We start from the raw sequence: 12,030 nt of genomic DNA on the forward strand, positions 1-12,030 counted from the left end.
ACGAGTCCACACTTGGCCAGTTTATTAAAGGCAGGGAGCTTCGGCAGGGTCCAAAAGGGAGAAGTTGGGAGATGCCCCCTCCTCAGCTCCCCGCTTCCCCAACAACTCATCTACAGCCCAGCCCCCAGGGCCCAGAGGCAGGGCTGGCGTCAGGCAGACTGTACTGCATAAATACGTGGAGGCCACAGCCCGAATCAGCAGCGTCAGGGGGCAGGGAAACTGGGTTTGGGACGAGAAGGGGGTGGCTCTGGGGGTACCTCCCCCAGTGCTTGTCCAGAGCCCAGGGACCCACAAAGCCAGAGAGGGGACCAGTGGGCCAGCTTGGGGTCTGGCTACGGCCAGCCCTGCCCAGCGAGGCTGGCAGGTGGCTCTGGTTTTGGGGGAGGAGTGGGGTGGGGTGTGGCCATGTCACGGCCCACGGGGACAGGGTGGGGTCAGGTGCTGTTGCCCTGCTCCTGCTCAAAGAGTAGCATGGCCAGCTGGGTTCGGGAGCCGAGGCCCTCAAGCACACTCTGGCGGCAGCGGTGGTACAGGTCCTCACTGAGCCTTGCACTGCACGTCTGGGCCCGGTAGCGCTGCAGCAGCGCCGGCTCCACCGCCCGCAGCACATGCAGACTGGAGAAGTGGAGGAACAGCTCGTACACGTCCAGGCTCTCCAGCAGCTCCTCTTCTTGTTCTGAGGCTGCCGCCAGGCGCCCACGGGCTGCCACGTAATCGGAGTTGTAGAAGCAGGCCTCGCTGGCTGCCTGGCGATCAAAGTGGCCAGTGTCACGGCCCAGCTCTGGGGGCCCAGGCCCTTGTGGTGGGGCCACAGCTGGGTGGAAGGCTTGGAAGTGCATGGGAAAGAAGGCCTGCCAGCCGGAGATGGCATGCATGCGGCAGCGGTTCAGGAAGTCAGGCGTGAGCACCGTGTCTGGCCCGGCCAGCAGGAACAGTGTGTCCAGTGGGTGCTTCTTGGAGAGTAGATCCATGAGGCGCAGTGGTGAGGGTGCGGCTGTCTGCACACTGAGCCATGGCACCCGGGCGCTGGGGAAACGCCGCTCCAGCTCTGCCACGTGGGCCTTGACAGGTGCGAAGACATCTGCGTGGGCCGCGCGCTGGGCCTGGCGCGGCTCATACAGTAGCAGCAGGGTCAGGGCTGCCGCAGCATCACCAGGCTCCAGTGCTGCAGTGGCAAAGGCCTCCAGGAAGCCAGGGGCCAGGTCACGCTCAGCTGCAGCTAGAGGCAGCAGCACAGTGAGACGCGAGGCCTCAGTGACATAGGGCACAGGCAAGATCTCCACGCGGCTCAGCGGCCGGAGCAGCTGCACTCGGCGAGTGAGGGGCCGGCGGCCTCCCTGGGGGGTCAGTGCCTCCAGCTGCAAATCCAGCATGTATTCCATACCCCGGGCTGGATCAAAGCGTCGGTAGCCATTCACCAGCTGCTGCTTCTGGAGCCGCAAGGCCGGGTGGTAGCGGCGGTTGAGCTCCTCTAGAGCTGTCCCCAGAACATCGGCCACATCAGCCCGGTCAGCCCCACGCAGTGGGCAGCGGGGTGAGCCATCAGCGCAGGAGAAAGCATGCTGCTCCGTGAAGTAGTCCCAGCGCAGCACCTCAAAGCGGGAGGCCGGGCGGGATGGTGCTGGAATGCCCACAGGCCAGGCAGCTGCCCGGTCCCCATCAACGGCCAGATGGCTGGTATTCTGGATCTCCCACTGGATCAGAGAAACAGGCCATGGGCAAGGGACAGACCAGAGGGAGCAGCACACAGCTGGGGGACTGGGTAGGCAGCAGGTGCCACTCAGGATGGGCCCCTCGTCCCCTGCCAACCTCTGCCCACCCAGGGCCCATACCTATCTTTTCCCCAGCATAGACAGCCTGGAGGCTCATCAGAGAATGTAGAAACAGGCAAGGGCTGGGAAGTAGTTTTGTTCTGTGATTCTAGTTATAACTTCTCATTTCTCTGGGATCTCTGTGACCTCTCAGATCCTGTCCCCCTCACTCTGCCACCCCCAGACCTAGACCATACCTGTAACTCCTGGATCTCCTGGTACGTGCGTTCCAGTTCAGCTCGGGCGAAAGCCTTGTGCAGCTGGTACATGTGCACAGGGTCACGCACAGGGTGGGCTGTCAGGGCACTTCGGAAACGAGGGTCCCCCTCCTGCACTGGCTCCCCAGGGCTCAGCTCCAGATGGCTATAGTGCACCCCCTGGGGAGAGGAAGGGAAGGGATCTGTGATGAGCTGGCACTGTCTTCCATTGTCTCATAGTGAGTGTCTCATCTCCTCAGCCTATGACCTGTTGTGGACCTGCAGTCTGAGGGTTTAAGTCTACCTTGACCAGTTGTGAGTCTGTGTGACCTTCAGCATGCCTCTGCTGGCTCATCTGAGAAATGGGCATGCCTCCTGTCTCAGAGCTGTCCAAGGGCTAAAAGAGTAACTAACATCAAATGCCTATTATGTACAAGGCTCCCTTATTTTCTCTAATCCCTGTAACAACCTCGAGCAATAATTATTTCCATTGGCACAGAGGAAGATACTGAAGCCCAGGATATTTAGTAATTTACCGGGGGTCACAGGGATAGAAAATAAATGTCCGAATTGGCATGGAAAACCAGGCCTGTATCTCCACCATCCCTTTGCCTCTCAGAGGGATTTGAACATGACAAGGAGGTATCAGTGGGATAGCTTATCATCCCACCTCGTGGTCACCAGTGCAGCCCACCCCAGTGGCATCGAGAATGCAGCGACCCAGCCACTCGTCAGGGCGCGCACTGACGATGTCGTTGCGGCAGCCTTCCAGGTGGGGGCGCAGTTGCTGCAGCAGCATGCGCGAGAGCAGCACCCCAAAGCCTCCGTGGCAGTAGCGGCCGGGGGTGGGCTCTCCGCCGATGAAGTCCTGGGGCCGGCCCAGGTACAGGTGGGCGGCGGAGGCCAGGCTGAGGTGGCCAGTTAGGCGTGCCAGGCCGTGCGCCTCGGTGTAGGTGGTGTCAGGCACCAGGAAGAACCAGTCAAAGTCGTCGCCGTGCTGCTCCAGCAGGTGGCGCAGCGCCAGGTGCAGGTGCCCGATGGGTCGCTCCTCGCCCAGCGTCACCACCGCCATGCCAGGTGGGGCCCGGCGGCCCCGTGCGCCCGTCAGGAACACCACACGCTCCAGCCGGTGCCCCAGGGTGCGGTTCACGGCCACGCCCAGCGTGGGCAGCGTGGCCTGAGAGGTCAGCACCGCCACAAGCAGCCTCTGCCTGATGCCCAGCTCCGTGCTGATGTAGCGGGTCCTAGGGGAGGAGATGGCACAAGCTTATCAAAAAGACAACGGGGCGGGGGGTGGGGGGGTGGTCAGCACAGACTTCGGCACGTCGCGTCTTCTCTGCATCTGTTTTCTCACCTATGAATAGGTTAAGAATAAACCCTCTCTCCCAGAGGTCATGAGGATTTAAACGAAATGGTCTTACCCAGGTAGTGCTTTGCATTTGGGAGATGGTAATATCCACCCAGATAGGAGAGAGATACTGTGGGTCTGACTCCGGGGTTCGCTACTTAGTAGTTATGTCCTTGAGCATGTTATTTAACCTGAGCCATCTGTAAAATGGGACTGATTATATCTGTTTAAAGCACCCAGCCAAACGCTGGACACACCATGTATCTACTCATTTCTATATAAATATGCCATTATGCCACAAATGCCGCACATAAATGATATAAAGGAACGTTTGGCATAAGAGTGTACTGAGTGTTTTTGCGGGGAGGGGCAAACTGAACTCAGGTGCTCTAGGAACTTACCTCTGGTAAGGCAGAAGGTAAATTGCAGAACCAGCATTTGATCCCAATGTTACTTAGAAATTATTTCAACTCATCAGCAGAGACATTAATGATATGGGTACATTCCTGCCTCCCCCATCTCACCCTGAGGTGGCCCTTGTAACCCACTCAGGAACAAGAGATCCAGGTAAATCCTAGTTCTCGCCTTTCTCTTTCCCTGTCTCTATACACTCACCCTATATACAAGTCATTTCTCTAACACCAGCAGCTCAGCCAGGGAGCTAGTAGGATCTCTGGGGAGCCATCGGGTCGAGCCGGTTTAGGACACAGGCCAGCAAGTTCAGCCCAGGCCGGGATAGGGCCCAGATAAAGTCTCGGACTGGCCCCACGGCTCTCGGGAAGGCAGGGCCATCGGAAGTTATCGGGGCCCAAAGACTTCCTGGCTCGCCAGCCCCTTCCTTCCGGAGCCCGACCCGGGCCCGGGCGACTTCCCCGCGCGCGTCCCGGCCGCTGCCCAGGGGGTGGAGCGGGCGCAGCCGATCACTACCTGACGGCCTTTTTGGCGGCCTGGCCGGGCTGTGCGGGGTGGTAGGGCAAGACGCGCGGCTCCCAATTCTCCCCGGCGCCTTCGCCGGCCCCGGGCTTCTCGCGCTCCGCTCCGGGCTGCACCGAGTTGGGTCGGCGCGCCGCGTTGGTGTTGCCGCGCGGCGGCAGCTCAGAGTCTCCAGGTTGGGGCGGGCCTGGGCCGCATGGCTCCTCCACCCAGGTGACGCTGAGCAGGCTCAGGGTGAAGCCCAGGGAGATGCCCACGGCCACGGGCCCTGCGGGCCGCAGCACCGACAGCAGCAGCGATGCCCGCATGGCGCCCGGACCGCGGGTCCCGGGCCCCGGCGAAGCCCCAGAACAGCCAGAGGAGGCTCCGAGGGGGCGGGACCGGGGAGGGGGCGGATCCGGAGGGCTCGGGCCCCGCGGGCGGGCCCGCTCCCTCCCCGCAGAGCAGAGCCAGCGGCCCGAGCCGAATCCCCGGAGCCGCGCCTCGATTCCCCTCCAGCAGCTGCTCTGGGCTGCGCAGGGTTCTTGCGCTCTGCACTGGAGCCTCAGCCGCGGCCGCAGCTGTCCGACGTGTCACTGCAAGGGCCCCGCCCCCGGGGTGGGGTCTCGGGCTCCCGCTACCGGAGAGGGAGGAGAAGGGGGAGGTTAAAGGGGAAGGGCCCCCGGAAGTGCCCCCTCCTCAGTGCGGGAGAGGGAGACGCTGGGGGCGGAGTCCCCTGCCTCCCGCGGCTTGGTTGGTGCGTCCCAGGTGACGTCAGAAGCAGCCCGCCCCTGCCTGGATGGTGCGCCCTGAGTGACGTCAGGAGCAGAGGCCGGAGCTGTCCATCAGCACCAAAGGCCGCGGGCGGGCTCAGGGCATGGGGCCGCGGTTCTGGGGCGGCCCGAGCCCCGGCTCCTGCGCCTTCCCCTTCCCCAGGCCGAGCCTGAGTTCCCGGACGCAGCAGGACTGGAGTGCCAGCCGGTGTTGGAGGTGGAGCGGCGCCGCCACCGCGCCGACACCATTCTCTCCGGCCCAGCAGCCCCCTTCCTTGCACGACGGACTTTCCCTGGACCCCAGTCAGTTGGAGCCTCTGGCGCCCCGCAACCCCGGCCCCTCGGGCCTCTGCACAGCCTCTTTCACTCAGAAGCTCAGGTCGCCTCCAGCCCAGGTAAATCTTGGACAATCCCATATTGAGCCGCCCACAGATGAATCTCTTGGCTGCCTCCTTCTCACTGGCAGCACGCTCCCTTCATCCCCCCTGACTCCCGTCCCTCTTTTAACTTCATCCCAGCCTCCACTAGCCAGGCACTTTTGTTTCCCTTTGTCTTTGCTCCCCACTCCAGAGATGCTTCCAGAGCTGCACAAATGTGGATACCACTCCTTTGTCCACTGTCCTTGCTGAGTTCTCCCAATCCCTCTCCCACCCCCATCCTGGTGAGGACCCAGGACTCCTCCGTGACCCCAACTTTCCCTCTGTCAGGTTAAGTTGGGAGGGTGACTCCCTTCTATTCCCAGCACTATGCCGGGGACTGTGGCAACACTGCGGTTCCAGCTGCTGCCCCCTGAGCCAGATGATGCCTTCTGGGGTGCACCTTGTGAACAGCCCCTGGAGCGCAGGTACCAGGCACTGCCGGCCCTCGTCTGCATCATGTGCTGTTTGTTTGGAGTCGTCTACTGCTTCTTCGGTGAGATCCCCATCTCATCCCTCACCTGGGCTCCCCAGTGTTTCCCCGAGTTCTTTTTCTGCCCCCCCCCAAGTCTTCTCTGAATCCCTCTACCATCATGAATAATTCTTCCTTTTCTTTCATCCCACACATTTATAGATTGTCTAGACTCTAGATTATAGGAAACACAGGTTTTTGGATTAAGCACACCTGAGTTTGAATTTACTTAGCTTTGCAGTTACTAATTGTGATGTCTTGGACACATTAATCTGTCTGAGCCTCAGTTTTCTCATCTGAACAATGATTACAATATTTGTCTCATGTAGTGTTATAATTAGTAAGCATTCAATAAATAGTAGCTATTGTGAGGATGTGTTTGGGTAACTGTGCTAGGTAGCCACTGAAAACGCTTAGCAGGGTTATTACACATGGTCCCTTACCACAGGGCGTATTGTCTGACAGGGAGGAGACTCCCTGGAGCATTTACACCTGGGATACATATTAGAGTGGGCTGGATGGTGGTCACACACATCCATCCAGCCTACAAGGCAGGCTCTGGTAATCAGAGCTGCTGTGAATACTTGTACGGGACGGGTACTAAATAAGCGAGCTCAGCTGAGTGGGCAAGTGGGGGCTAAAGTCCAGCTCATGCTCTACCTGACAAACTCTGGGCCTTGGCACAAAGCTGCTTTGCCTAGAGAAAGGCACACCTTTTTCTAATATGCATAAAGGTGCCAGATGGGCTAGTGGCCCAGTGTAATGGGAGTAAGTGACCAGTGGCTTTGGAGCAAGAGTTGCAGAACTTCAGAGAGCAGAGTGAGCTCTATAGGCTGGGGGCCCAAGGAAAGCCTCCGGGAGGAGAATTATAGGTGAGTGGGACCAGTGGGGGCAAATGAGGCTTGGGGGCTGGGGTTCCAGGTTGGGCAGAGGTAGTGCAAGACTTGTGTTCTGCAGCCTCCCCCTACAATGGGTGGGTAGACAGGGTTGGGAGCCAGATGGTCCCTCCCATTCCTCCCCCAAACTCTAGGCTGAACAACTGAAGAGTAGGCAGGAGGAAGTGCCCCCCGCAAGGGTTCAGGACACGTTCTGGGCCTCCGAGGATTCTGTATCACCTCACCCCCTCCATATCTGTACCCACTCCCTCTGCATGTTGCTCAGTGCAGCCTCATATTCCCTCTCTTGGGCTTCCTGACATCCTACCCCTCTTGGATGTCACTACTCCCAGGCTCATGGACTCTGAGCCCTTGTCCACCCCCTACTCCTCTCTCTGATCATGGAGCCTCCTGGACTCTCATACTCCCCCCGACTCCTGGAAGTGACTCTCCTCTGTTATCTTTCTCTTTGGCTCTCCCTGACTCCTTGACCCCCATCTCTTGATTTCTATCTTTCCAACTATTCAGTCTCCACTTCCCTCACCCTTTCAGGTATCTCTAATGGGCCTAATGGCCCTATAACCTCCTTATTTCTGAAACTCCACAAACACTATTTCCTTCTCTTTGATTCTGTGTGACCTCATGTAAGCCTTAGTGACCTCCACCTCCCCTCACCTCCAGTTATGTCATTACCTTCCATCTCTCTGACCCCCTGTATTACTCCTAGTTGTGATACGTGATTACTCCTTTCTAATTCCTATAACCTCATCATCTGATCACCCCTCCCCATACTGTGATCCCAGTAATTCCTTGTTTTGGTCTCGGTGTTCCTCTCTTGCAAATCGTTTTATACTCTCGATGATTCTATTTCTGTCAATCTCCCTAACCTACAAATACCTCATTTTCTGGGACAACTCCCCAGTAATGCTGCTACTCTGTCCTCTTTGTAACCTTTCAGTGGTGCCGTATCTCTGAAGCCCTGTGACCCCCAAAGACTCATCTTTCTGAACCTGTGTGACCCTCACCTCTGAAAGTTTTTTTTTTTCAGACAGAGTCTCTCTCTGTCACCCAGGCTGGAATGCAATGGTGCGATCTTGGTGCACTGCAACCTCTGCCTCCTGGGTTCAAGCGATTCTTCTGCCTCAGCCTCCTGAGTAGCTGGGATTACAGGTGCGCGCCACCATGCCCGGCTAATTTTTTGTATTTTTAGTAGAGACGTGGTTTCACCATGTTGGTCAGGCTGGTCTCAAACTCCTGACCTCGTGATTCACCCACGTCGGCCTCCCATAGTGCTGCCACCACGCCTGGCCCTCGAGTTTATTACGATTTCCAAATACCTCATCTCTGTGAGTAATCCCTTCTCAAAGACCCCAATGACTCTTTTGCTGATCCCCTTGGGACCCCAGTGACTTATCTCTCTGACTCCTATGATCCCAAAGACACCAATGCACGAATTCACTCTTGACTCAAAAGATTTATCCTAACTCCTGTGATCCTCAAATACATCAACCCTCATGATCTCAATGGTTATGTTTGCCTTCCCATTGACTGCCAACAGCCATATCTCTCTAACCTCCCCTGAACTCAATGGCCCCATCACTGATGCCTTCATGACCCCAGTGACCCTTAATTCTCTGATCTTAGTGTCTTTCTCTCTGGTTCCCCTGGGATCCCATGTCCTTGACCCCTGAGACCTGCTCCCTCCAGCCTGGTGCCCTCATTTTGGCCCCTCACTAGCCCCTGTTCCCCTCCAGGTTACCGCTGCTTCAAGGCAGTGCTCTTCCTCACTGGGTTGCTGTTTGGCTCGGTGGTCATCTTCCTCCTGTGCTACCGAGAGCGGGTGCTAGAGACACAGCTGAGTGCTGGGGCGAGCGCGGGCATCGCTCTGGGCATCGGGCTGCTCTGCGGGCTGGTGGCCATGCTAGTGCGCAGCGTGGGCCTCTTCCTGGTGGGGCTGCTGCTCGGCCTGCTGCTCGCAGCTGCTGCCCTGCTGGGCTCCGCACCCTACTACCAGCCAGGCTCCGTGTGGGGTCCACTGGGGCTGCTGCTGGGGGGCGGCCTGCTCTGTGCCCTGCTCACTCTGCGCTGGCCCCGCCCACTCACCACCCTGGCCACCGCCGTGACTGGTGCTGCACTCATCGCCACTGCCGCTGACTACTTTGCCGAGCTGCTACTGCTGGGGCGCTACGTGGTGGAGCGACTCCGGGCCGCTCCTGTGCCCCCACTCTGCTGGCGAAGCTGGGCCCTGCTGGCACTCTGGCCCCTGCTCAGCCTGATGGGCGTTCTGGTGCAGTGGAGGGTGACAGCTGAGGGAGACTCCCACACGGAAGGTAAGCGGGCACAGGCCAAGGTGGACATGAGAGGAGTGGGTGGTCAGGGATGGGTTGGGGGCCGAGTGACTGGGGAGTGGGGGACAGCAGCAGAAGGTCTTGATGGCGGTAGACAGCTGACCTGCTCAGGGTCCAGGTGCCATCATTCATTCCACAACAACATATGGAGTGTGGGCTCCACCCCATTCCAGGCACCAGGGATACAGCAGAGATAACATAGACAAGGTTCCTGTCCTTACGGGTATACATTCAAGGCAGGCAGGAGACAGAAAACAGAGATGCAAACAAACAACATGATTCCAGTTGTGTAGAGTGATATGACAGAGACATTGTGCAGGATAATGTGACCTATGGAAGCTATTAGTTAGGGTGGTCAGGGAAGGCTGCTTGAAGGAGGTGGTATGTAAGCAGGCACTTGAAGGCTAAGGGGCCGGCCATGCAAAGAGCTAGAGAAGAGGGAACAGCAAGGGCAGGGACCCTGAGAAGGAATGAGCTCAGCTTGCTTGAGGAAGTGGGGCAGGAGTATGGGAGGTGAGGTGTGGGAGCCAGGGTGATTGCATGGACCCTCTGGGTCATAGGCAGCACTCCACATTTTATTAGAAGGGCAGTGAGACACCACTGGAGGGTTTAAAGTAGGGGAGGATAGAATATAATTTAGCTTTTGGGATGCTCATTCTGCTGCCGAGTGTAGAAAGCACTGGAGGGAGCAAGTGTGGGGGAAACCAGTGAAGCAGCAGCTGTGATTGTCCAGTGGAAAGATGATGATGGCTGGCCTAGGTGACTGGGAGAGGGATGACAGCCTGGAAGGCAGTACCTGGAAGCCTAGGAATCTTCCATAAAGACCTATGGAAGAAAAGAACAACAGCGGGAAGTCCCCTCTGAGAGGTAGGAGACCAGGAAAAGAAGTGACAGGGTGGGAGTAAGAGGTTATGGACAAGAGGAATCTGGAAGCCTAGAGCCCCAGGTGGGAAGAGAGAGGGAGGGCTCAGGGGAAATAAGGCGCACAGTCCTCTGAGTTCCTTCTCTACCCATCCCACCACAGTGGTCATCAGCCGGCAGCGCCGACGCGTGCAACTGATGCGGATTCGGCAGCAGGAAGACTGCAAGGAGAAAAGGCGGAAAAAGAGACCTCCTCGGGCTCCCCCCAGAGGTCCCCGGGCTCCTCCCAGGCCTGGGCCACCAGACCCTGCTTATCGGCGCAGGCCAGTGCCCATCAAACGCTTCAATGGAGACGTCCTCTCCCCGGTGAGCTCCCTGAGCCCATCCTGCCAGAATGAGAAGGAAGTGTGGAAACTCTGTCCAAACAGGACTGGGCTTTCCCCACTGGCTGGTTGCTAATCTAGAAGGTCTGTTTGTCCATGGACTGTTTGTCCATGCATTGGAGCCCATGCACCAGGGGCTTGGCGGGTCCAGCTGGCGGGGGGATTGGGGGAAGGTACCTGAGAATGGGTTTTAAGTGGGATATGGTATGTGGTGGGGTCTCAGGGCTGTGGACTCGGTCTATGGCAGTCTATAGAAGTGTCAGGCTTGTGGGAATTCAGGAAGAGGTGGCTTTTAGGGCAGGATTCTGCGGTGGGACTCACACCTATGTTTGCTCCCCCACAGAGCTATATCCAGAGCTTCCGAGACCGGCAGACTGGGAGCTCCCTGAGCTCCTTCATGGCCTCACCCACAGATGCGGACTATGAGTGTGGGTCCCGGGGCCCTCTGACAGCCTGCTCAGGCCCCCCGGTGCGGGTATAGCCATATCTGCCTGTCTAGACCCTGCAGTCACCAGCTCTGCCAGCTCGAGGAGGCCTGCTAGGCTGCCACTCAGCCTCCTGGCTTTGGCTGTCCCTCTCCCCAGCCTGGAGAGGGCTGGCCTGGTCACTAGAAGGGAGGATTGTCTCAGGCGAGTCTTGGCCTGAGAGGAAAGCCCCCTCCCAAGCTCCCAAGAGGCTCCTGAGGAACTCGGGGTGTGAACCCCACTGGGGTGTGCTCAGGGTTGTGAGTGTGTTGCCCGTGTGTCTGTGTGTATGTGTGGGGGTGGGCGGGCTTGGAGTGGACGCTGGGACCCTTGCCTTAGATTTCTGACTGGTAGGGTTTCTCCAGGCTCAGCCCCACCTCCTCACCCCCTGCTGGGGTCCCATGGGCCACCTCCTGCATGTCTCCGCGGAGGGGCTACCTTCCTTCCCATCGCCCTGCCTCCCAGCCAGACTCATCTAAGGGTTCTTGTCCTTGTCTATGGGGCAAACTGTAGCACCCCTCACCCTGGTCCCCTGGCCTCTGCAAAGCCACCAGCCTGAGGGCAGTGGCAGGAGATGGGGGTGGGGGGTGCTGCTCTGGGCTGGGTTGGGAAGGGAGTTGGGGAGGGGTTTAAATGCACGGTGCATGTCTGGTGTCTGTCATACCAACCTGGACACCTCATGCTTCTGTCTCCCCCACCCCACTCTGTTTTACATCTTTTATAAATGTGCCAAACTGCGTGGCCTCTGCCAGGAATGGTGGTCTTTGGTGGCTGGCACTTTCACAGGCCAGGTACAAGCACTACAGCCCTTGGTCCCCAGTGTCATTCACTGCACAAGGGCTCCAGGCAAGGTCTGCCCTCCCACATCACTCAGAGAGGCAAGGAAATGAGCTGTAGCACTTTTATTGTTTCCTGACACCTCTGGTTTCCTTGTCTCTCTACCCCTGCCCAGGGTAAGGGCAAACGCCTTCCAAGCTGTCCAAGGGCACCCGCCTGGCCTGGTTAGGTCCTCCTAGTTACCTGTAGAGGAATGACTCCACATGGGGCTGGGGAGAGAGTGGGTACCACCTTCCTCTCCCCTGGCAGAGCCTGGACACCAGTACAGGAAGAGCTGGGCCCCCAGGCTCTGCCCTACCCTTTCTGGGTCTTGGTCAGGGCTGTCTTGGTGGC

General features: G+C 58.3%; 3 protein-coding genes across 8 annotated transcripts in view; 1 reads left to right on the top strand and 2 right to left on the bottom strand.

The window, feature by feature from the left end:
* Positions 1 to 5: 5 nt before the first annotated feature.
* Positions 6 to 4,937, bottom strand: CHPF (chondroitin polymerizing factor). The gene is made up of 4 exons (XM_055290758.2): positions 4,284 to 4,937; positions 2,679 to 3,252; positions 2,009 to 2,188; positions 6 to 1,694 (listed from the first exon to the last, which is right to left on the bottom strand). The coding sequence occupies exons 1-4, from the start codon at positions 4,595 to 4,597 to the stop codon at positions 435 to 437; spliced, it is 2,328 nt and encodes a 775-aa protein (XP_055146733.1). The 5' UTR covers positions 4,598 to 4,937; the 3' UTR covers positions 6 to 434.
* Positions 4,891 to 11,615, top strand: TMEM198 (transmembrane protein 198). Of its 3 annotated transcripts, none has more exons than XM_055290762.2 (5): positions 4,891 to 5,436; positions 5,749 to 5,953; positions 8,559 to 9,134; positions 10,177 to 10,379; positions 10,740 to 11,615. In XM_055290762.2, exons 2-5 carry the CDS (start codon positions 5,788 to 5,790, stop codon positions 10,875 to 10,877), a joined length of 1,083 nt encoding a protein of 360 aa, XP_055146737.1. In that variant the 5' UTR covers positions 4,891 to 5,436; positions 5,749 to 5,787; the 3' UTR covers positions 10,878 to 11,615. The 3 variants fall into 3 exon arrangements, with proteins under 3 accessions (XP_055146737.1, XP_055146738.1, XP_055146739.1); XM_055290763.2 differs by having other exon boundaries at positions 5,784 to 5,953; XM_055290764.2 differs by lacking the exons at positions 4,891 to 5,436; positions 5,749 to 5,953 and adding an exon at positions 8,079 to 8,150.
* Positions 9,275 to 12,030, bottom strand: part of OBSL1 (obscurin like cytoskeletal adaptor 1) — a 23,354-nt gene continuing 20,598 nt past the window's right edge. Inside the window, exon 20 of one of the 4 annotated variants that reach the window (XM_055290754.2) lies at positions 9,275 to 9,977. In XM_055290754.2, the coding sequence (XP_055146729.1) occupies positions 9,805 to 9,977 (173 nt within the window). In that variant the 3' untranslated portion in view covers positions 9,275 to 9,804. Of the gene's footprint in view, positions 9,978 to 11,747; positions 11,881 to 12,030 lie in introns of those variants that run through there. The other 3 variants (XM_055290752.2, XM_055290755.2, XM_055290753.1) reach the window with 3 other exon arrangements.

This window comes from Symphalangus syndactylus, chromosome 8 (assembly GCF_028878055.3).
Source record: "Symphalangus syndactylus isolate Jambi chromosome 8, NHGRI_mSymSyn1-v2.1_pri, whole genome shotgun sequence".
Taxonomy (NCBI): Eukaryota; Metazoa; Chordata; class Mammalia; order Primates; family Hylobatidae; genus Symphalangus; species Symphalangus syndactylus.